We start from the raw sequence: 24,465 nt of genomic DNA, 5'->3' as shown, positions 1-24,465 counted from the left end.
TTTGCTTCACCTCTCCCAGATGGCAGCACCATCCGCGTCAATGAAACTTTTTCTCGCGTTTCTCCCGTGCGTACTGGCGTCATTTCCGTGACGGATATGACGTCAGCAAAATCTTGATGTATCCACGCATGTCGGAGGACAATTGTGTTACATTTTAAGCTTACGCTCCCTGCCAAACTCAGCTAACTCAGGGTTTAAAAAAAGCATTTCAACTGACAGTATCATGTACAGAGCAGATTTAAAAGCGTGTTTATGTTGAGTGCTGCATCATTCCAGCTGCAAGTACTTGTCTACTTCATGTGCACCCCGGGAAATGCCACATACGTGCCAGTTAAAAGCCAGTACTTTTAATCAAGGAATAACTTTTATGCAAACATGCTTTACACGAGCTTCTGCATTACACACCTCACAGATACATTCCAATCGAAGCAAACATTGCAGTGTGATGCAACCACAAACGTTGATAGAAGCTACTGAAAAAAACGAAAGAGAAAATTAAACCCAGTTCCACCCACTGTGAAATGTGCTGAAACAGCAAAACTCTGGTTCTCTTGTGTCAGCTTAAACATCAATGGGCGCTCACCCAAGAATGACAGCATCGTTGCTGGGCAAATTCTACGGCTCACAAAAAGGAATCGGCAGCCATAGGTCAGCGGTGGGAGGCTCCTCCCCTCTCTCCCTCTCTTTCCCTTAGTGGGAGGGAGAGGAACCTGCCCCTGCGAGACCACTATCAGTGGGTCTGGCAACCGGTTTCTGCAGGGTCGCCGGCGGGTCTGAGAACCTGCTGCTACCCCTGCGTGACTCCCGCCCTTCAGCAGAATCACAAAAAGGCTTGACCTACGACAGCTCCGCTGTGAAAAACTGACACAAGGAATACAGAAGTTCTAGAAAAAGCTGCAAGTGATACAGTGAAGGAGCTCCAATTGAGAAAACTCAATAAGCAGGCAGTTTGACCATGTCAGCGCGCTTGTGGAAGGAGAAGCAGATGCTACAAAAACATTCGGAAGGCACGCTTTAAGGAACCATTTGCCTTCTACTATCATCCACCCAAATAGAGACGCAAGAATACAAAGGAAAGCCTTACAGCCTCCTCAGACACTTTGCCGTTAATGAAAAATCTAACTCTTGCCAGGGGTATTATCCAGAACCACTGTTTCTCAGAACAGCCGCATAACAAACTGAGCAGTTGCTCTTCTGCTGTGGCTAACACCTGTCCTCACTCTGAAGCCCGATAGTAGAATAATTGGTAACTCAAATGTCGCACCCCCCCTGGGTTATAGCTCAGTTGGCAGACAACCTGCCTAAGAAAGGCAGCGTTCCCAGGTTCAAACCCTCAACCAAAATAAATTTTTCATTAACACTGCATAGTGCCTTGCACCCTTCCACCATACCTGTATTGCGGCATTTTGGGTGGCGTAAATTCTCTTTTTGTAAAAAAAAACTTCACCAGGGGAGGAATCCCGAGTTGCGTCCACTTAAAAAACGCCCACAGCATGTCCATTTAAATCGCGACGTAGTTCCTGTAGTGTGGCATCTGACATGCACAGAAACAATGCCCCGCCTTACTTGTGCTGTAGAATGGCTAAAAGTTGGGCTAATTGAATACTATCCATCATAAAGGCAACGGCACATATACTAGACTCTTGGTTTTACAATGAATAATATCCAGCTAGCTTAACTTTCAACCCTTTCACAGTTAACTTCTTGCACAGTGGGTACAGTGCTTTCTGTGTCTCCTTTTTAACGTCCTCGTCCTGTCTAGTTAGTGCACTGTGGTTTTATGATGCTTGTTATGATATGAGTTACATGCATGCTATCTGCTCTCAGCCAGTCAGGGCTCGTTCAAAATACACAGTCTGAAATAGACAAAACTGAGAATTCCCCCCTCCCCCTTGATACCTTAGACTAACCCAGACAGAAAGCACACTCGGGCAACCGGCGGCAGCCGCACCTGAGCCGGATTGAGGATGCCGCGGAAGGCGCTGAGCACATGCTCGCCGTCGTTGTTCCCGCTGCGGCGGTTGGCCACCACAATGAGAGGGCTCCAGGGGCGGTAGCTTGGGGGAACCACCCGGCGCACCACCAGGTGGCGGCGGCCCTTCCAGCCCAGCATGTCGAGCCGCACGCAGTAGGGCGGCACCAGGCACGCCCGGTGCGGCCCCAGGTCACACACCTCGCCAAGCTCACCCCTGCACCCGGCATGCACCGTCCGCTGGCACCAGCAGCACCGGAAGTCCGTCAGTGCCGCATCCACCCCGCACTGCTGCTCGCATACCGTGCACGGGCTGTTTGGCGAGGTGTTGCCTGCACGGAGGACAGTCGAAGGGGTGAAGGACAACAACTGCCGCACAGGTTCAAAGCTTCCAAACTTGACAAAAGTTTACAGCACAGAACAAGGACGACGAGAAGGAAGAACGGAACAACACGAGCGCTGACTTTGAAACTCAGCACTCGTGTTGTTCTGTTCTTCTTTCTCGTCCTTCTTGTTCTGTGCTGCAAACGTTTGTCATGTATAACTAACGAGCCCAACTGCCCTAAAAACTACCAACTTTGGTTCAGAAGAATCTCACTTGCACACATCCGCCGTCTTCTCGTGAAAGTCTATGTTTTTTTCCCATGCAAGTCTCTGTGCTCACAGCAAGCACAACGTACCTTCAAAGCCATTTCCAATACAGTTGACTGATGTGCCTTGACCTTACCAGTGCCCTCATTAAAGGGACATTGAAGTGAATAAGTTACTGTTCTTTTGTGTTTGCATTGCAGAGACAAGCTCAAATAAACCTACTTTTTATCGCTTATCCGGTCACAAGGGCAGCATTTAATTTACAAAGCCTGAAAGAATAAAAAACACCAGGCAACATCTGCAGTGGCCAGAACTACTACAGCAACGACGCAAAATGGCACATACTCTTTTTGCGATGTGTTTGGACAAAGTCCAAGATTTGGAAACTCGTGCATATGCACTTGCGTATATGTTATTGTTATTTTTATGTTTTGCTTTGAAAAACTTTAGTACTATTGGCAGCAAGCATAGGGCGTAAAGAACAAGTTCAAAGCACTTCCGACTTTGGGTCAGAAGAACTTCCCTTTCAGGCAGCTTGGGAGAGAAAAACAGGTTTCGCTCAACCTGAGCAGAAAACACCAAAATTTGGAGCTGCTTAGGAGACAGCAAGGAGCAAGCAAACTTTTTCACAGTGGTTGTAAGAGTTGCTATAGCTGAGAATTCGCAAAACACGATTGCTTGATATGTCTCAACCTAAACAGTGCACACATTATACATATGCAACGTCCTGCAAAGTGGTTTTCTACATACGGTAGTCACCCAGGTCACTAATATCACTCAAAGCCATTTATAACCTGCATCAGGTGTGTCACCTACACCTCCAATATCTCAGTTTAAGATGCTATTTAGAGGCAATAAACAATCGCTCATTGGTAATGTCCTTTAGTTAGCGTCCTTTGGTGAGCGTATTAAAAACAGATTAATCACTGTGTAAGCTCCCTACTAGTGCTCAAGCGGAGTGACCAAATGTAACTGAAGGCCCCATAATTCAACAGCAACACTTATTGGCTGTAGAGAAAATGATTGGCAAGTCACCACTTTTTTCATCTGATTTTCTTTTCGTCTAACTCGCCTGCTTGAACTTGTGTTAAAGTTGGCATGACTGTCTCACAGTGTCCTTAATGAATTCATGCTCGCTCATCGATTTTGATGAATACAGTTAGACGCAGGGTATATAAAATTAAATGGGGAGCAACAAATAGTTTTGACACAGCTGATAATTTTACACAGAAACTACACAACCTACAAAAAAAAAACTGCGGAAGTGTATTCCATCTATCTGATATAAACAAGAGTTGAAATATGATAATGCCATATCATACACTGAAAACTACAAATGATGGCATGTGGTTTTTACTTCAGGATCAGCAGCTGAAGTGACGGGGAAAAAGTTGTCGGACGTACCGGGATCCCAGAGGCTAAAATAACACTGAAGGAAAGAAAACTAAATAATTAACAGCGACCCTGACTAGTCAGTGAGCAAAGGGGGTCTAGGTGGTTAGGTAAAAATCAAGGCACACGGCTCTCACCTTGAGTTGTGAGGCAGACGGAAAGTGTGGAGTACATCTTGACTGCTCAGAATATACCAGCAGTGCATTTGATGGCCCGATACTAGCTATGTCCCACGTACGTCCAACGCCCTCTGTGATCTATGTACATCAATTGTACCTTCGGACACCGCGACAGGATCCAGTGACTGGTTCAGTCGGGGACAAAATATTCTGGATTACGAGTGCATGGCAAAAACTGCCAGTGTGCACCCCAGAGGTACGGCACCTGCTGTCGCGACTGACGTAGCGTGCACGGGCGTGCTTGCATGCATGCAAGTTTTCTCGCTTGCAGAAGCCGCACTCCGACTATCACCAACACACCACGGGGCAATGCCTCCATGCGATACCGAGCTCTCCGATTACATATGTGCGGCCTTGTGTATATTCTGATTGTGCCGACTTTTACGCATGCGTTCCCCGTGTGCTAACCTATCATTACCCGGAATGGTCTCTGAGGCTTGCTGTTTTTTACCCAACCATATCAAAATAAACAAAAACCTTTCTGAGGGATGATTAATTAGAATGTAAAGAACACATGCACAAAAGCCGGTGAATTAGCCCTCCTGGCCGTAGACTGGTCGTTGCGGTGAAGGGGATGCTACAAAGGCATAGCCCCGTGGTACCTTACCGACAATGTAGTGTAGCTGCCGAAGTGAAAAAACTTGCATGCCAGCAAGTAAGCAATGGCACGCATGCGCGCTGCATCGGTCTCGCCAGCAGGCACCATGCCTCCAGAGTGCGCAGCGACAGTTTTCACCATGCACTCGTGTGGTCCAGAATATTGTGTCCCTGACTGTACAGTAAAAACGTGCAAACTGCGAGAGGGTGCCAGCCCGTTTCTAGACCGCTCTCTATGTATTGAGCGGCCTATGCTCCCGTGTTTACTGTTATAAAGCCTCTCGGATCAGGGTACGTTCGACATATGGTATGTCTGTGAATTGTTTGCTGGCTTTCTACCACACAATACTTTGTGGCTGGATAAGCCACCAGGAATTGGACCCACCTTTTACCCAGTGGTGTTTGATGGAATCACCGCCGCAAGACAGAACTTTGCAAGAAAAATTTCTGTCAGCCACACTACGGCAGCCATAGTCCACGCATACGCCGCAGCAGTCGCAGAACAGGCCATCTACGATGAGGTTCTCACAAACGCTGCAGTATCCTGTCCGGCTTAGGATATCCGTGCAAGACCACCGGTGCCCCTTGGAAATGTCCCATGCTGGAACTTCGTAGACGGGGGACTTTTTAAAACACCTCCAAATGAGGAATACAACGAAAAACATCATTCCCACATATACGGTAATCTGAAAAAAGAAAGGAGAGAGAGAGAGAAGAGCGAGTATAGCACGGGATTATTTAATTACGCACTTTAATTATTCTACGTAACAGTCCAAAGGCGATAACAAATACAAAGGAGAAATGAAAGCAGATATAACGAACTACGCGTGCTCGCTAAAATGAAGTTTTTAAAACTTGGTTAAAGACAGTCTATATTTTTACCTATAATTTAATCTTTTTGCAATCTAAAAAAAAGCCTTTACTAGAGCGGTGCCACCGCAAGCGCAGCGGCGTAATGTTGCAGACGAACTTTCGAAAGACCGACCAGTTGTATAAGAACACCACGAGGAACAGCAGGGGATTAGTGCAACCAAAAAAGTAATAAAACGGAAGATGACACACCTCAGATAATCTGGCAAAGCTTTCGACGGAAAGCAAGGCCACGGACATTGAAAGCAGCATTCTCTCGAAGCAGCACCTAAAAATGCAAGGGTGACATGTTAGTAGCCTCACACGCGGCCTACTTCTGGTTCACTAGGAACGCACTGATTCAGCTTTCAAAGCGCTTGCAGGCTTCGTTCCAAAGCCAGGTCGTGCAAAACAGATCGCAGACGTGCACTGCTCACAGCTGATCGCACCGAAAGTGAAAATACTTACTTCCGTTACAACTAAGAAAAAGAAAATTGGAGAGAGTCCTGTCTACCCACGCCCAGAAGAGGACAAAACTCCACGTTCAGGCACAGAACAGTCACATACACAGAGCAAAAACAACGTTCCAGATACACGTTCGCTGAAACGTTGTGCAATATACCATTTTCGAAGCGTGATGCGCCATTTTTAGTGCGAATTTAGCGACTCACGCGTGCATGGAGCAATAAAGCGTAAACAACCTTCTGATAATGTTGAATAAGTTTAACTAGTAGCGCCCTCTTTAAGAGGTGGTAAGGTGTAAAACGTGGTTTTAGCAAATTGTGATCCTACAAAAAATTTACATAATCGTGAGGAATTCCAGGACCACTAAACTAACACTCCTTGTTTCTCTCTGCTTGCGAGGCATTCCTTGCAAAAAAGAAGAAACGACGTTCGATGTTCCAGCGGTAACTGAAGGAAAGTTTAACAAGAAAATAAATTGCAGGAGATGACAGGAAATTCTTCAAAGTATCCCTAACATGAGTACAGAAAAGCGTTTTAGATGCAAAGCATCTCTTAGTCGACCCTCCGTCGTCCGGCGTCCACACCTCTCCTTCTGGTCCCCTCTCCACGCCAGCTGTGATAACACCGCTCTCCTCCTCGCCGCTCGGCTCGCCTCGTGCCGGCTCAGGAAGACACCGGCAACACTGTCGCTCCAGGAGCCCTAACCAGGAGCCCTAACCTCTATAGTTATCACAGCTAGCTGTGATGTCCTCTATAGTGATAACGCTGCTCTCCTCCTCGTCGCTCCTCCACGCCGCTCGGCTCGCCTCGTGCCGGCTCAGGAAGACACTGGCAACACTGTCGCTTCAGGAGCCCTAACCAGCTGTGATAACGCCGCTCGGCTCGTCTCGTGCCTCCGAAGACAAGGCTGCACAGATGAGAGCTCGCAACACCGAACGTAAACGGCAGCGTCGAGCAGCGAATTCCTCGCTTCTAGAACGAGAAGCCGCTTTGAAACGCCAGCGGCGAGTAGCTGATCCATATGGCGTCCGGCAACGTGACAACGCTTCGAAACGCCAGCGTCGAACAGCGGATTCCTCGCTTCGAGAACGAGAAGCCGCAAAACGTTCTCCACTACTCGATAAATAAAGAATACATTTAATACGATACTGCACGTGTCTTTACTCTAACAACCAATTAACACGCTACTACTCCACGGCTTTGCATCCCCTCAGGGCATAGAGTTTCTATGCCTCAGGGTTCCCACGTGGGAAGATGGTGTAATTTTTTTGTTTGTTTGTTTGACTGTTGTGGAGGAGATTCCCTTCAAGCTGCGGTGACACCAGCTGGGTGCATGCGATTTCACCCACCTGACCAAGAAAACTAGGGAGTTGCCTAAGCAATTCTTAATGATGTGAAAATGCGGCTGCATTACTCCCCCGCATGATAATGTGGACGAAAATGATTAAATTTAGAGAGCAATGAAATTTCCATAATGCCAACACTAGCCCATTACTCCCGCAAGGCCAGTTTGCGCATTCTAGTTAATATCCGCGAGGCAGCGCCCATAGGGTTTCATACAATTATTATTGTATGAAACTCTATGGCAGCGTCCACCAACCTCGTGCACATCGTTCGCTAATATTTTGAGTATTTCAAACGCTGTGTTCCGGATGGCGCCCGTGCACATCAGCAAGAAATTTAGGAAAATCGCGGAGCCGTTGTGGGTGAATATTGCCGGACACTTAAGTTCAGTATCATTGTTTATTTGCATAGTTGCGGTGCTAGTAGTGGTGCGGGTGGCCCAGGAAACTGGCGCATACCCACTTGGGGGGATTGGCCAAGAAGAGTTTTCTCGTGAACATAGATCAGATAAGGGCAAATAGTAGAGCAGAAGAAAGGCGGATGTAGGGCCTCCGCGACCTGTTGGGCCCTGGTGACGAGGGTGATCTGCGTCTCTAAGGTCGAGCTCGCAGGGCCTGCTTCCAGTGGGTGGGTATGGGGAAAGAATGGTGAGACGGGCAGTCGTAGAGAGAGTGTAGTTGAGTGTCACCAATACCTTCTTGACTAGAAAATGTACTTGTCTTGGCCTTCCTCGAGGAGACCAGCCTTATACAACGGCTGTAGCCCGATGCCTGCCGGCCAGCCAAAGCAACCACGGACGTCCGTCGGACGTCCGAAATACAGCCGAACATCCAATGCCCAGCTTGGACGGCCACTGCACGTCCATGTTTGGATGTACAGTTTCGGACGTACAACGGACATCCAGACACGGATGTACAAGTCCGAATGACATCCGCTGACGTACAAAGTTGCTACGAAGCATCAAATACCGGCTTATAATGAATATAAAAGCAAAAACGAAAAAGCTACTTCGCTTTTCAATTAAAAAGATTTTGTACGTAAAAGTTTCATTTCCATATTCTAAAATTAAGACCATTTTTTTTTTACTTTATCTAAGCAGCTCACCGTCTCCAACGGTTATGTTTGGAGAAGGATATGTAAGAATAGAGAACCGCTAACGAATCATGTGAAGCAATTTCATTGTGTTCATCTATGCCTGTCTGCCCGGTAGTGTGTTGGCCTCGTGCACTGCAGTATTCATTGTAGAAACTTCTCGTTATGCAATTCTAGAAATTTTTACTGAACATCCAAAATACATCGATTTCAGACGTCCGATTGGACGTACAAAAGTGTTAAATCTGGACGTCCCACGGACGTACATGGTACGTCTTTGGGCACTAAAACAGACGTCATATGGACGTCCGCTAGAGCCGGAATGGACGTACGGTGACCGGCCGACGGACGTCCGGTGGTTGCTCTTTATCTCTTTCTTTTTCTCTCTCCCTCTTTCTCTGTCCCCCTTTGTTCTCACCTATCTCCTTAAATTCCCCTTGTCCCCTTCCCCCGGACTGGATTGTATGCTGGTGAACTCTTAAATGAGTTCAAAATTTCCCAACACCACTCCGTTTCCGCTTTCTATATCAATAATGCACTCACTAACTCACACTAGAGGGGAGGGTAAGCGGGAGGGGTGTGAGTGAGAGAGGATAGCTCTGCAGGGGAAGTACGCGTTTGGAAGAGTTTCTGGCCTCCTCTTGTGTGAGGGGGGGGGGGGGTGTAATTGTAATGTTGTGTGATTTCCCGGCACTCTCCGACGAAAGGCCTGCTCGGGCAGTCTTAACTTCTCGATTGGCCGCCTCGTTGCCACCTAATCACGAATGGGCGGGGACCCACAACACGAACACGGGGTGGGGAGGGGGTTTCCGGGATAGAATTTGGAGGGAAATTTTGGATAACCTGCCAGCTTGGAAATTTCTGATTGCGACTTGAGAGTCTTACAGGAAGGTGTAGGGGGGTGGTGGTGGAAAACATTAATTTCGCTATTTACAAAAGAGAGATAGCGACGGCCTGACCTTTACAGTGTCTATAGGAGGGTTCCTTGTGAAGAAGGATGTCCAGCGAAGGTGCCGTGCCGAGCCTCGACGTGAGCGAAAATTTTTACCGGGTGTAGTTCAAGGAGTGCCCGAAGCAAAACACATTTATTTGTAATTTGCGATTGATACCTTCTAGTTAGTTACACGAATGAGACTTGTACAGACGAGAGTTTTATTATTCCAGCGGACAAACATGGGGTTAATTTGTCCGTTTCCCTGCCATAAAAGCCCGTGTATTAACAGCAATATTCATATATTTACAACCTCGCTCTGAACTATGTAGTTTTGAGACGCAAATAAACCTCAGCGTAACGGAAGAGTTGTCTTAGCGTCTTATTGTCATATATTTGGTTTCCGAACACTTTCTATAACAAAAGAGTTACAGGGATGTTTTCGGTAATCAAACTTCCTTCGTAGATGGCCACACTTTTCTGCACCACATCCAGTCTGGGAAAGAAATCTTACAAAGACCGAGCTTACACCAATTTTCTTAAAGTCGCCTTTACCTCAAAACACAAATGACTTGCTCAGAAGACACCTTTTGCGGAAATATAGACCGTCTTATTTCAAAGTTTGAAGGGTCTGTTTAGTGAATGGCACGGCGGACCAGCTCCGATCTCTCCACTCAGCGTAGCCTGGTGGAGCGGGCCGGGGTGGCCAGCGCAGGCCGGGGTACCCGGACTAGAGGAAAAACCCTACCAGGTGGGTTACCAGACATCAGAACCTAAAGCTCGAATCACTAAAGTTTACTCCTCCTCTTGCTCCTATGAGTTTTTCCATACGCTGAAGATGTGAAGTGGACGCCGCAAGGCAGTGCTACGCTAGCGTGTGATTCGTCTCTAGATTCCTCTGTAGTCGACGATGATCTTCTGGATACTAGCCATAGACAGCTTTGCTGCAAAAATGAGTTTGGCGGGCGGGAGGGGTGGGGCGGGGGGAGGGGGGGCGAATGAGGTAAGGCCGGCCCTGACTATCGGAAAGGTAGTCTAAATAGTATTATAGCGCTCTAGGAGATGAAACGCTTACTAGCCAGTGACGATTTATAAAATGCCGGCTTACTTTTGCATGCATTCCCAAATGGCCACTCGATGAAAGGGATGACCGACCTGCCGTTTCGCGCACTGGCCGCTCCGGCAATTGACGGGCGTGTGACAGCGAAATTTTTCAGTTGCCGCCGCATGTCACTGACAGGAAAGATAATTTTATATAACTTTCTTGGTGATGGCTTCACATCCAATTTTATATTTGAGCGCATTACTGGGGCCGTTGATGCTGACTAGTGACGGCAATATTAAGTTGAGAAACGAAATGTGCGGACAAAAATTGCCGGTGACGTGCACTAAACGCAGTGTGGGACTGAAAGGGAACATTCATTGGCGGGGTGCGTCGATTCTTGTATCCTTTGCAAAGGTGGGCTTAGCTGGTCACATGCGCTAACGGGGCCAACTAATACGCACATTTGTGGAGAAAGCTCTAGAATCCCCGAATATCCGGCACTGAGGTCAGATTTGCAGGAGTTTTTGTGACGCCGTGTATCCACGCCTCGCAGGCGGCCGGGTAATGTGTTGCACCAACAGCAGGGACCCTAACCCCAGCCATGAAATATGTGAGAAAGCTGCTGAGGTCACTGTTTGCAAACTGGTCTGGTGTCAACAGCTCTCTCTGGCGAACATACTGAGGCTGTCACGAAGCCTCCTTCTCGCAAAGTTTTCTGTTGGGAGACCCAACTGGTGAACCACCTGGAACCACCTGTAGTACATGGAAACATCCTCTATAAATGCAATGCGCCAGTCGATAGACAATCGCTTAGAAGTCCTCCCGAAGCCCTTCGAAGACGTTTTGCTCCATCTAAATTTTTCCAACCATAGGGAATTCTTTCAAATGTAGAAATTGTGACCGTTAATATTTTGCAGATATTTAACTCTAAATAAATTGCTTGCATCTTAATTTCTGTCAGTTAGAGACATTACAAAGCAAGCAATCCAAGGGGCCATCAGCCGAATTTTCAGAAACGCGACTAGAGGAAGCTGGGGAAAATGTTGTGACAATTGTAAACGCGAATGTAGAACTGGGCGATATGCCACAGCATCTAACATTCTTGCGATTCTTACGTCCCGCCAATAACAAGCAGGCTGTAGTCCTCCCTCTTCGTCCTTCGTTGATCGTGCACTGTGTGAAACGTCCACAGAAGAACAATTCTTCAGAGTTCTTATAAAGTTAACACTATCGACGCTCCAAGCATCAGGCACAGAACTTCCAGAAAAATGTTGGAGAAAATATCCGGCCAGTGCGGGACGTCTCCCCATTCTGACAACTTGCGCTACGAGGAAAAGAAATGCATGCTGTGTCTGCTTAGATATACTGGTTTACTCTTAGTTTTAGTTTTAGAAGCCAAAACAGGCATAAATACCACAAAACACTGTGGTTGATTCCTCTGTCATAGGAATCGGTAAAACACGAAATTGAAAAGTGCAGCGAAATCTGCAGCTGAGCATGATTTGCGGGTCGGCGGCTGTCTAGTGGGTGTGCTTGACGAGCGATTTCCTGCTGGCGGGTCGTTTCTGCAAAGGTGTACTGGCGTCATTTCCGTGACGGATATTACGTCAGTGAAATCTTGGTGTATCCCGGCAAAAACCACTTTCGTGTTAAAATATAAAGCCCAAAAATGAACAACCCGAAGTATAACGTACTCTATAGTACTGAAGGTTGCTTCCCCGCAAGAAGACCCTGTGTGCAGGGGTGCACCTTTTACAGGCCGCTTGCTTCGTTGTACTGGCGTCACTTCCGTGACTGATATGACGTAAGTGAAATCTTCGTGAATCCCGGAATAAAACACTTTCGTGTTAAAATTATACGATGTTATCAACTACAACCGTTCATCTACGCTGTAACCTCAGAGCACACACAAACAGCTCCCGCTGCAGCTGGCCGCCTCCATGTTTCCTTCACCGATGGTCAGCGCCGCGGCTGAGGATGGGGCCTATAAGAAAGCAAACACCGTAATCAGTGGAAAGGCGCACTCGGAAGGCGCGAATTTTTTATGGCTGTACTTGCGACTCTGTGGCTGTGTATCGGTTTGTACTTTACTAGCAGCAACTACCTGGTATCAGCGCCGGGTCCAAGAAATAACATTTAGCTTTGAGGTCAGCCGGTACACCGTACCCGAAGTTTGAAGAACACTGAGTAAGGAGGAGGAGGAGGAGGAACAACTTTATTTAGTCAACAATCTTTGAGTTGTTTGATCAATGATGGGCTGCTTCTTGACTCCGTGAGCTGGCCAGAAGACCTTGCTTCATGGCGACTTCCAAAGCCCAGTCCACGGCCTGAATTTGGGTCTCAGGCTCAGAGCTGGTCCCCGCCGTCTCCCATTCTATTTGGTTAGACAGATGCCATTAGGCTTTAGGTTGGAACTCAGGGCATTCATATAGGATGTGGGCTATAGGTCGGCTTTTTCGGCCTCACACATTCTGCATTTTCGGGTGTGCAGACCTGTGTACATTAAAGCCAATTTATAAGGGTTCAGGAAAGTATGAGATTGGAGTTGCCTCCATGTCGCTTGCTGGAGTTTTGTTAGAGAATAATGAGGGGCAGGGTAAACTATTATTTCATTTATGTAGTGAGATGTAATCTATTGAAAAGAAACCATACGCACCCTAGACCCTCGCAGGCACGATTGATCCACCACCCGGTTGACGAGTTCGCGGGCAAAACTGTGGGCAGCCTCGTTCCCTGGATGGGACGAGTGCGCAGGAATCCAGATAATCTGGATCTTGCGGGGTTCGAACTGATTTCTTAATAGACTTTGAGTCTTCGCGAACACTGAGTAACATTTTCCCGGTGCACGTAGTTTCATGCGGCCTAACGTCTTATGCTTAAGCCAATGCATGGTTAGGCGACTTTCAAGCTTAGCCGTGCGGCGTGCAAAGCAATTTACGCCATAAACATGTACGTCTAGTTGTAGGAACGGGTTGACGGCTTTACACCTTAAAGCGTGACGTTCTCCCTACCTCCGGACCGTGGTATCAACGCGTGAAACAGTGAAACGTTAAAAAAAAAAACGGACACAAAACACGAACGCACGCAGCTACGTGAAACACAGAACTAAAATTAGCGTAGAAAGCGATAAACGTGTCGTATACAGAACACAGTCTGCAGGTTGTCACTGGAACGCACTGCGTATACGTGAGAATGCAAAGTTCGAGAATTACCAGTTTCGTGTGGTGCAGAAGAAAGAATTGCCCCGAAACAAGTCGGGCAGCGTTAGCGATAAGCATCATATGTGGTCGGAGTGGTGCACGTTCATTTGAAGGGCTGCCCGTACGGCCCCTCAACGGAGCGATTACTCCTTCAGCTCGACCTCTTGGTGTGTTCTCTGCCACGTGGCTTCGAAGTATTTAGTGACCTCAGCGACCCCTGCAGCGTTCGCTTAAAATCATCACCCGACAAAAAGCCGGTTGCTCTTGGCGGGGCGGACACTGTGTTCTAGGCAGTTTCATTCACGGAGCTCGGCTTGCTGTTGGGTAAATACTCGGTGGCAACAGCGGCCACTGCCACAACGCCACCAACGAAGGCTATCATCATGTCCTTTGGATAACGGGCGTCCGGGCGGAATAGCGTCTCGCCCAGCGTGCCGGTAACTCGACCAAGGGCGAATCCTGCGCAGAGTCCGGTGCAGCGATTCACGATTGCCTGCTTCACGGTGATCTGGAATTCTAGAACAACGAAAAGGTTGTTCAGAAAATGAAGTGCCCAGAAATGGACTCTCGGCGAGTGCACTGGTTCTGCCGGACGTCAATGTCGAGCGGGGTGGCCAGCGTCCGCCAATCGGTCCCGCTGAGATGGCGGAAAGCTTCCGGCGGCCGGCACCAGTGGTCCATGATGCGCGTCGTGATCCGGAAGCTGATGAGGTACACCAGGAAGGAAATGCCTGCCAGCGTCGCGGACGCCAGCACCAGGATCTGGTATCTGCCTTCGCCAAAAGGTATGCCGTCGCGTTCGCCTTGTGTCTGGGCTTGCTTGCTCCGCTCACCCGAGGGGACCCCGGAAGGCGGGGCTCGAAGTTCAGTGGACTGCTTATTGGACGTTATAATGCCATTGCAGCGGCGAGACTTCTCACTTCTTTCTCGCTCGTTGCCGCGTTCATCACGAGGCCTTTGAAAATTTTAGTTCGTGCTTAACTAAGAATGGTTAAAGCGAGCACGTAAAAAGACATTTCGTCTGGCGAATGCGGGTGGCCTGCGGAGTTGCCTAGCCCCTGGCCGGCTACACGTATTTATTTATCGACAGAGCCTAGGCACATCTTGCACGACCAGCGCGCATTAAACTTTGCCGTGTCTGGCTTTTAAGGTAAAATAAGCACTAACATTTTTATGGCACTTTCATACGTCGCGAAATAAGAAACATTACCGACCACGATTATATCGTTCTCGAACAACACCCTGTCGCACACCGTCGCACACCGTCGCACACCGCCCACCACACAAATAAATCCGGGGTGTCTGTTCCGAAAATCCTATACACCGCCAATTTACTGGCGTGGCTTATGAGTAGCTTTTATGCTGCAACTTGCCGCCCGCTTCCTGGCTTTCCCTTTGCTACACGAGGTGCCAGCACATGGTTTCCTTTCCTTGCTCACAGTGTGTGCTGTGCGCTTTGCTTAGGGGATATTGCCACCCCCTCGTTGTAGAGGGTATTACTGGCATGAAGAATCTATAAGAGGACGGAGCAGTCCCGCCACGACAAGGAGGTAGATTCCCTGCTCTTTCTGGACATGCGGTCGGCTTTCGACACAGTCTCCCACAAACCATCCTGGAGTACCTGGAAGGAATGGGCGTTACATGGTACCTAGGAAGGTACGTCCGGAAGTGTGAAGGACGGCCGGGCGACCAGCAGCCCTCAATACCCCAGATGAGTGTGCTGAGCCCGTTCATATTCAACCTGATGCTGTATTCGCTTCTCGACTGTATCCCTGCTGGGTTGCGAGACCCCATGGAGGTAGCGATCCTTTGTAGTCCTTTGAAGCCACGGCCCCACGGCCGACTGCCCCACAGTCAAGGCGTGCCTCCAGGAGGTACTGAGCGGTTGCAGCCTTTCTCAAGAGCCGTGGCCTGCAGCTGTCGGAAGCCAGAACGAAAGTCGTGAGGCTGCGCCCGGGCGGGGCTTCAGTGCTCGAAAGGCAACACCGCCCATTTCACAAATGGCCTCTTTCCTGGCGGCTGACCGTGAAGTTCCTGGGGTTGCTCATCAACGGCCGGATCACATGGCTGCCGGCCGTCAAGGACCCGAGGAAGCGCAGCGCAAACGTGCTGAAAGTGCGATAGCTTTTGGGTTTGGGTAACGGCTGCTCGCACCAAGTGGCGCTGCGCGTGCTGCAGGGCCTGGCCTTTCGGCTGGGCTTGACGCACTACCCCTCGCCTGCCTGGAGCCTCGACACCAGAAAGAGCTGGAGGCGGACTGGCGCTGCTCAATCCACCTCTGTCTGAGCCTCTCCTCCATGTCCCCAGATGCAGGCACCTACTCCGAGGTCCATAGGGATGTGACCTTGCAGACGGCGCTGCGGCACATCCAGTGCCTGCTGACCACACGCGACGGGATTGGCCGCCTGAGGAGGTTCCGCTGCCGACCCAACTTACCTATCGTCCAGGAGGAAATCGAGGGGCCGCACTCGGAGCCCCCATTACCAGACAACGAGGAGGCCCTGCGGATCACCACGACGCCCCCAGGGGTCCGCACTAAGCGGGCACACCATCTCAGGCCATCCGTCTAGAGGCGGCCGCCCTGCTGCAAGAGGAGTCGGAGGGCTGCCTGCACCTTTTCAGGGACAGCTCCGTCCGGTATTCCGGCCCAGCATGGGCGAAACGGCGGGCCATACACAGGAGCACCTATTCTGCTTCTGCCCCCGCCACGCTGCTGCGAGAGCAGAGCTCCACAGAGCGATGGAGCGTCAAGGCCTTCCCTGCACCGGCATGGACGACCTACTATTACCGAAGGGGCCTGCAGCCATCCAACGGGAAGCCGTCAGCCAGCTGCTCCACTACCTGGAGACGACCGACCTCACCCAGCGGTTGCAGCCCAGACTGACTTTCCCGGACCGACTGATGTGCAAGCAGGATTTAGCCTTAATTTTTATTTATTATTCTTTCTTCTGTATTTTACTACCTCTTTAATGCTATGCTCACTCCTTTCATTCCCCCTTTCTCCCCCTCTACCGCACTAGGCTGTATTCAAGTGAGTACCCTGCAGAGAATAATAATATCTACAGCACACTTCCTTTCTTTCTCCTTTCCCCCGAACCACAGTTACTACTACTTCAACGTTGACTACAACTGTCAAGTGCAGCCACAATCAAAAGAAGTGGTGGAATTGAAAGAACTGAGTGACGTACCGTAAACATATTTTATGAACGATTGCGACTAATGGAAGCATTCAGGTAGAGGCAAAACATGATCGTTCGTTACATCAGGCCAACAGGGAAATGGATCATGAGTAAGTAACAACTCTCTTTCCCTGCACCAGCGCTTCAACACCTCCATCCATCCGTCCGTCCGTCCATCCATCCATCCATCCATCCATCCATCCATCCATCCATCCATCCATCCATCCATCCATCCATCCATCCATCCATCCATCCATCCATCCATCCATCCATCCATCCATCCATCCATCCATCCATATCTCTGCAATGAAGTGCCCGACCGGTTGACTAATTCATCAACACCCACCCAAAACTGCTGTACCCAGAGACTTGAAACCTCCGGAGTGTTTTCTCTTATGGCGTAGGGGCTCACTATCTAGGATTTTCAGAAATTGTGACCCTAATAGAGGGAAAGAGGAAATTGTGTTTTGCCAAATTTGTAATTGTATTGTCACCTTTCAGGTATCGAAGGGCTTTCTACTGATATATGTAGCCAGCAAGAATATCTAAAAAGTAGTTTTGTGGTTTTTCCCTAACCAACGCTAATGGCACAGATCTGCATTTCGGGGCAAATTGGGTGTTTTTAGAGATCCCCTAATATATGTTTCACTGCTTGGTACATCCAATTGGGTTTTGCTGGTAAATTTTACTCCTAAAAATACACAAAACCGATCTTGAAGACTTCGCTCTGCGACGTGGCGAAAAAGGCGGAAAAATTAAGTGAAGCTTGTACTCACGTGCAAGACTTGAACGGCGAAGCTGTTGTAGGTGAGCATAGCCGGTGTTGCGGATCTGGTAGCGACGTAGCGTGACCGGTGATGGCGTCCGTTGGTCCGGAGTTGGGGCAAACATTGGGCCGAGTAGGGCTAAGAAATAAACTTTATGCACACAAATTTACATGGCGTTTGACAAAGTGAACAGGGTTCTGCGCTCCTGCGCGCGCGAGATTAAATAACCAGGTTGGGTCTACCCCATTTCACCCTTTCTCTCGCTATTTTCAGGAACGCACCAATCACGAAAATCCGTGGCACTGAAATTGACGTCCGCACACTCACAGAGAGAAGGCACTTTTCCTCTCGCACAGGTCAACGTCAGGTTGACTTCAGTGGTGCGATCTTCCTAAGGTCGGAGCCCTTAGGAACACCCGAGGCTGCAGCGACAGGAGGACGCATGGGCCCCCGTTGGTAATCTGGCGTCGGGTGCTCGTTGAACAGCGGCGTCTCGGACCCGCCACAAAGGGTCCCCACGATGCACGGCTCGCAGAGGACAGGAGCACTTAGCCTGCCGCCAAACGGGCTGCACCGCGCGACGCCTCTGTCACCGCCTCCATTCGACGCTCTCGGTCATAGAAAAGGTTCAGCCAGCCGGACTTCAGCAGAGAAATAAGACGTCGTCAAAACGGCGGGCGTGTTTTCCTAGTCGCTTCGCAGCCATTTTTTTTTTCGTCTGGGATATACGCAGCATATACTTTTTGTAACCTTTTTGTGCTGGCTGAGATAGAGGGCCGTTATTTTATCTCCACTATCCAAATAATTATTTTTCGAGTACCGGTTAATATTTGTGAGTTCTCATTTCATTTGTCCGTGACTGTAGATACATACATACATACATACATACATACATACATACATACATACATACATACATACATACATACATACATACATACATACATACATACATACATACATACATACATACATACATACATACATACATACATACATACATACATACATACATACGATACTGTGTTCCGAGATAGGTATAAGCAAGTCACTTCCGATGCGATGCAGAGCGCGTTACTAAACGTGTTGATACGCCGCATATCACCCCTAAACATACCTAGAGGATAGCAAACCACCCCTATTTCTGAAAAGAATGCGTAAAATTGAGAAGAGAACATTTTGCAGCAAAAATGGCTCCGGCCTAATTCAGCTAATCCTGGATACGCAAACGAAAGCTTGTCGTAGCCTGGTTAAGTATCGATTTAACTTGGTAAAACTTCGATTTAGCTGTAATATTAATACTATTCGTCCAAAGCGAGCCTTTGTCTACGGTTGTGGTTCCATTTCCGGTGTTTCCCGAGCCCAATGGCTCGCTCTTTCCCAGTCTCCGACGCTAGCTTATCGCGCTTGGAATTCCTTCAGTGAAGCAGCTCGTCCGGGGATGTCCGAGGGGAGGTCAGACGCCACTAGCCGACGACGGCTCCCGCGCAATGCTCAGAGAAGAGAAGACGGCCCGGCACAGCTCTCATCCATGGCCCACCTCACATCACTCGCACGCACGCGACGAATCACATGACCAGGCGGCCAACAAGCTGCGGAGAGCGCATGCTGCAAGCCGGTGAGCGAACGCGATTGATGGCCGACCTTGGCAGGCGAGTCACGTGCGGCACAGCTGCAGTCAAATGAAGGTCAAATTTTCCGCGACGCCGAAACCGCTCAACGAGAATAGTAAAGCTTTCGCTTAAAAATGTTAACTTTGCTGGGGCTCTAACCCGGTCCGTCAGTGTAAAAACCCACGATTCACCTTCTAGGCCACTGAAAAGCCGGGCCGTATCAGAAGTTGCTTAAAGGTGTCAATATTATTGCACAGTTTCCTTCCTTTACTCACCAGAATACCCTGGCTGAAATATGAGCGGTCTGCGACGCGAAGAACATACTTTAATTGGGTCTTATTTATCGCGCCGATGGAAGAGCACGCATAGCGGCACTCAGCAAATGGACATCAGTGTGACATCATCCCGTGGTAGCCAAAAGAAGTGACGCGACACCGCTCGATAAAAACTCGCGACGTCACTTCACACGCGCGGCCTCGCGAGCGGCGAGTGGGCGCTGGCGCATTCACAAACGGGTGCACGTAGCCAGAGCTACAGGCATAACCGCTGCCCAGAAAGGCACTGTTGGCAAAAATAAAGTTCCACACACGGGAAAGGAAGCGATAATATAGCCCGGAATCGCAATAGGAGTCGCCATCAGGACTTTTATTGAAGCGGTCATCGAATTTCTGCCGCAATGGTAGGCCTAGCACCTTCAGGCAGCTCGACCGTTCAGCTCCGGCGGCACGGTCGAAACAACGCCCCAACCGGCCTCCACAGGGTTTTGAAGGTCCACACAAAGCGGTGAGGTCATGTCGAGATTCTGTCATAAGCGCCTTTTGAGCTGAAAGCGCGGGAAATTGAAACGAACGACTTTCAGGCCGTTCCATGTGATTAATTATCGCGTGCTGAAGTATTTAAAGTGCTGCGTCGGGTTCGCCAGACCATTAAGCATCGATAAAAGCAATAAAAACGGATCATAAAATTTTCGTGTCAGTACTCCTTTAAGGCGGACTCAGATTTGCAGTTAACCATAATGTTTCTAGCAGCCTAGTTTTACTTACTTTAAATATAGTGTTACGTGTGTAACCAGCAACAGAGCGCAGACGCCAATCGTCCAGAGCCGGTGTGCGCCGTTCTGGCGTGTCCCCATCATCCTCATCCCCATCATGGAAATCACAAGCATGATCATCACCGCCTAAGCCGCGAGGACGACGAGAACGTGCCCCTTCGTGAGTGCGTGTTCTTGGTGCGACTGCTACCAGGCATCAGGCACAAGTTTTCCAATATAAACCCTCTTTTCTCTGTCCTGCTGGCCCTCATCAATTGTTGCACCGTGACACTGGTGGAGGCGCTGGGTTTCTGAACCAGAGGTAATGGCTCAAGCATCGCTGCCGCCTCAGCTGATGCTTCAGCAGCCCCGTACTCCCAGCAGCTTTTACGGAACCGATTCCGAGGACGTAGATGACTGGCTTGACCAATTCGAGCGCGTCGCCAGTTTCAACAAGTGGACACCTGAACAAAAGCTTGAGAATGTCTACTACTCGCTAGAAGACGGGGCACGGATTTGGTTTGAAAATCGCGAACGAAGGTTAGAGACATGGGACGACTTCCGCCGGGAAGTGCGCGACAGCTTCGCCAGCAGCGACCGTCGAGACCGTGCGCAAAGCCTTCTGGAAATACGGATACAAAAGCCAAATGAAAGCGTCGGGATGTTTGTCCAGGACATGGCCCGTCTGTTCCGGCGCGCGGATCCCGATATGTCCGAGCCCAAAAAGCTTCGGTATCTCATGCACGGCGTCAAAGAGCAACTCTTCGCAGGCCTTGTGCGCAACCCACCGCGTACTGTGCAAGAATTTATTAAGGAGGAAACTGCCATTGAGCGAGCTGTGCAGGAGCGGTGCCGCCAGTATGCCCGAAAGTCGATCAAAACTCCGAGCCCGTCCGCGGCATCACTGTCCACCACTATGGGCGACAACAACCTGCGCGAACTTGTCCGCTCGGTTGTTCGTGAGGAGTTGGCAAAGTGCGGAATCGGAATAGCGCCGTCGCAGCCAGCTGTCATCTCGGTTGCGGATGTTGTGCGGCAAGAAATTCGCCAAGCAATTTCTGCTCCTGAGCCCCTTCGTCAAGCAATTTCCGCTCCTGAGCCGCCCCGAACCCAGCTTATGCCCCAAATGGATTACGCGACTGCTCTCCGCTGTCACATGGCCACAGCGCCGACCGCGGCGACTATGCCACCCCCGACGTACTCCCGACCGCAACCTCCTGGATCTTGGCCACAAAGGGAATTCCCGGCTCGTCCGCAAATCCGCAAGACCGACGTGTGGCGCACCGAGGACCGCCAGCCATTGTGCTATCACTGTGTAGAGCCAGGGCATGTTTATCGACGCTGCCCCTACCGCGAGATCGGGCTACCAGGATTCCCGCCGACCGCCCGCCGTCCTCGTTTTGGCGAAAGGCCCGTCGCCATTTCTGAGTACCTCGCCACGCGTCAGTCTTCCGAGGAGGGTCGTCCGTCACGTTCGCCGTCGCCAGCCCGCTATGCTTCGCCCACCCGTCGCGATTACAGAGGCTCCCCGACAAGGCGGTCTCCAAGTCCGCGGCGGGGAAACTAAAGGGAGCAACCTTGGGAGGCAAGGTTGCTAGCGGCGGAAGCACTGAAGACCTCCCAGTACCATCGACGGCTGACGATGTTACGGCGGCAAACAAGGACGTCGACGCTATCACGAGTGCCGATCTTTTAGTCGCCATCGACGGACACGAGGTAACGGCACTTGTGGACACTGGAGCAAGTTATTCAATAGTGAGCCAGCAGCTCGTGGACCGACTAAGAAAAGTGGAGACACCATGGGACGGACCCCAAATTCGAACGGCCGGCGGCCACTTGATGACACCCGTGGGCACATGCACCGCCAGAGTTAGAATAGGGGACAGTGATTACGTCGCGACCTTCGTAATCCTTCCTCAATGCTGTAAGGACGTGATCTTGGGGATGGACTTCCTTCAGGAGCACGATGCTGTGATAAACATCCGCGAACAGTTCGTCAGCTTTTCGAGGAAGGAGACCACCCCGGAAGGTCATGAACAACGCATACCTCTGCGCACCATCGGCGACACTAGCGTGCCCCCACGGTGATGCGTGCTTGTTCGCGTTAAGCGCGACGACCTCTCCAGTGGCGATGGAATCGCGGAAGCTATCGGCCCGCTTCTACTTCAGCTTGGAATCGCTATCGCTCGGGGATTGGTCACCATTACGCGCGGTGTTACAGAGGTTCTGCTCACGAATTTCTCGAACGAGCGTCGCGAAATCGCCGAAGGAACTACCGTGGCAGTATTTGAGGACGTCCCCGACACGACGGATTGCTTTGTGCTTCAGACCGACCCGACTCCCAAGGCGACGAGCAAGCTTTCACTTGACGTTAACCCGCGCTTACCGCAAACAAAGCGAGAAAAGCTCTTGGAACTGTTGCACAGCTTCACCGACTGTTTCTCGTCAACGTCACGCGTCCGACAAACTCCGCTCACAAAACACCGCATCATCACGGACGAATCTGAGCGCCCTGTTTACCAACATCCCTACCGCGTGTCACCAAAGGAGCGCGACGCGATACGGCGGCAGGTGCAAGAGATGCTCGCTGATGACGTCATTCAGCCTTCGAAAAGCCCCTGGGCGTCGCCAGTCGTTCTGGTGAAAAAAAAAGATGGCACCTTGCGATTCTGCGTCGACTATCGCAAACTCAATCAGGTGACGAAAAAGGACGTATATCCGTTGCCTCGGATAGATGACTCCCTTGACCGCCTGCGGCACGCTCATTACTTTTCGTCCATGGATTTGAAGAGCGGTTATTGGCAGATAGAGGTCGACGAGCGGGATCGTGAGAAGACCGCCTTCGTAACTCCCGATGGGCTGTACGAGTTTAAGGTTCTTCCTTTTGGTTTGTGCTCCGCACCCGCAACTTTTCAGCGTATGATGGACACTGTTCTATCTGGCCTGAAGTGGCAAACGTGCCTTGTTTACCTAGATGACGTCGTCGTATTCTCAAATACATTCGAGGAACACCTCGAGCGACTGTCATCCGTCCTCCAGGCCATACGATCTGCTTCGCTCACACTCAAGCCGGAAAAGTGTCATTTCGGCTATGAGGAGCTGCTCTTTCTCGGCCACGTCGTTAGCAGCGCTGGAATTCGCGCCGACCCTGACAAGCTTTCAGCTGTTTCTCGTTTCGAAACACCTACTGACAAAAAGTCCGTCCGGCGTTTCCTGGGCCTCTGCTCATACTATCGGCGATTCATTTCCAATTTCGCCCACATTGCAGCCCCTCTCACGCGCCTTACTCGCAATGACGTCACTTTTGTCTGGTCCGCTGAACAGCAAGAAGCTTTCGAGCAGCTACGGCGTTGCCTGCAGACCCCACCTGTTTTAGGCCACTTCGACGAGGAGGCCGCCACTATGGTGCACACTGATGCCAGCAATGTGGGGCTAGGCGCTGTCCTCGTCCAATGGCAAGATGGTGCCGAACGAGCCATTGCCTACGCAAGCCGAACGCTGTCACGGGCCGAAAGAAATTACTCGGCCACCGAAAAGGAGTGCTTAGCGGTTGTGTGGGCCGTCCTAAAATTTCGACCGTACCTGTATGGCCGTGCGTTCAAAGTTGTAAGCGACCATCACTCGCTGTGCTGGCTTACAAACCTGAGAAACCCGACTGGCCGCTTGGCACGCTGGAGCCTCAGACTCCAAGAGTTTGATATGACCGTCGTCTACAAATCTGGTAAGCGACATTCAGATGCCGACTGCCTCTCGAGAGCGCCGGTCGGTAACGCGCCCGCTGATGACGATGACGTCGACGATGGACCATTGATTGGAGTCCTCAGTGCGGCCACCATTTCGGAACAGCAGCAGGAAGACCAAGAACTGCTACCAGTGATCGACTTCTTGCAAGGCAAGGCCAACAGGCCACCTAAGTCTTTTATTAGAGGTCTGCCAACATTCTGCCTTCGCAGCGGCGTTTTATATAAACGAAACTTCGCCCCGAATGGCCGGCGTCACCTCCTCGTCGTTCCGTCACCCTTACGAAACGACATCTTGCAGGCTTGTCATGATGAGCCGTCTGCTGGCCACCTTGGTTACGCACGCACGCTTGCAAGAATCAAGAAGGCGTATTACTGGCCCAAGCTCTCGGCGAACGTGAGGCAGTACGTCCGAACTTGTCGCGACTGCCAGAGACGCAAGGCGCAGCCCGGCAGACCAGCCGGATTTCTCCAACCAA

General features: G+C 50.2%; 1 protein-coding gene across 3 annotated transcripts in view; it reads right to left on the bottom strand.

The window, feature by feature from the left end:
• Positions 1 to 6,302, bottom strand: part of Dgkepsilon (diacylglycerol kinase epsilon) — a 41,536-nt gene extending 35,234 nt beyond the window's left edge. The window contains exons 1-4 of one of the 3 annotated variants that reach the window (XM_077699486.1): positions 6,203 to 6,302; positions 5,794 to 5,869; positions 5,117 to 5,417; positions 1,952 to 2,304 (exon numbers count right to left, since the gene is read on the bottom strand). In XM_077699486.1, coding sequence (XP_077555612.1) covers positions 1,952 to 2,304; positions 5,117 to 5,417; positions 5,794 to 5,853 — 714 coding nt within the window. In that variant the 5' untranslated portion in view covers positions 5,854 to 5,869; positions 6,203 to 6,302. Of the gene's footprint in view, positions 1 to 1,951; positions 2,305 to 5,116; positions 5,418 to 5,793; positions 5,870 to 5,937; positions 5,962 to 6,048 lie in introns of those variants that run through there. The other 2 variants (XM_077699485.1, XM_077699487.1) reach the window with 2 other exon arrangements.
• Between the last annotated feature and the right edge of the window lie 18,163 nt (positions 6,303 to 24,465).

Source organism: Haemaphysalis longicornis, unplaced genomic scaffold (assembly GCF_048455015.1).
Source record: "Haemaphysalis longicornis isolate Haplotype H1 unplaced genomic scaffold, Haemaphysalis longicornis Haplotype H1 scaffold_2, whole genome shotgun sequence".
Taxonomy (NCBI): domain Eukaryota; kingdom Metazoa; phylum Arthropoda; class Arachnida; order Ixodida; family Ixodidae; genus Haemaphysalis; species Haemaphysalis longicornis.
This window is presented reverse-complemented; position numbering and strand designations above follow the sequence as displayed.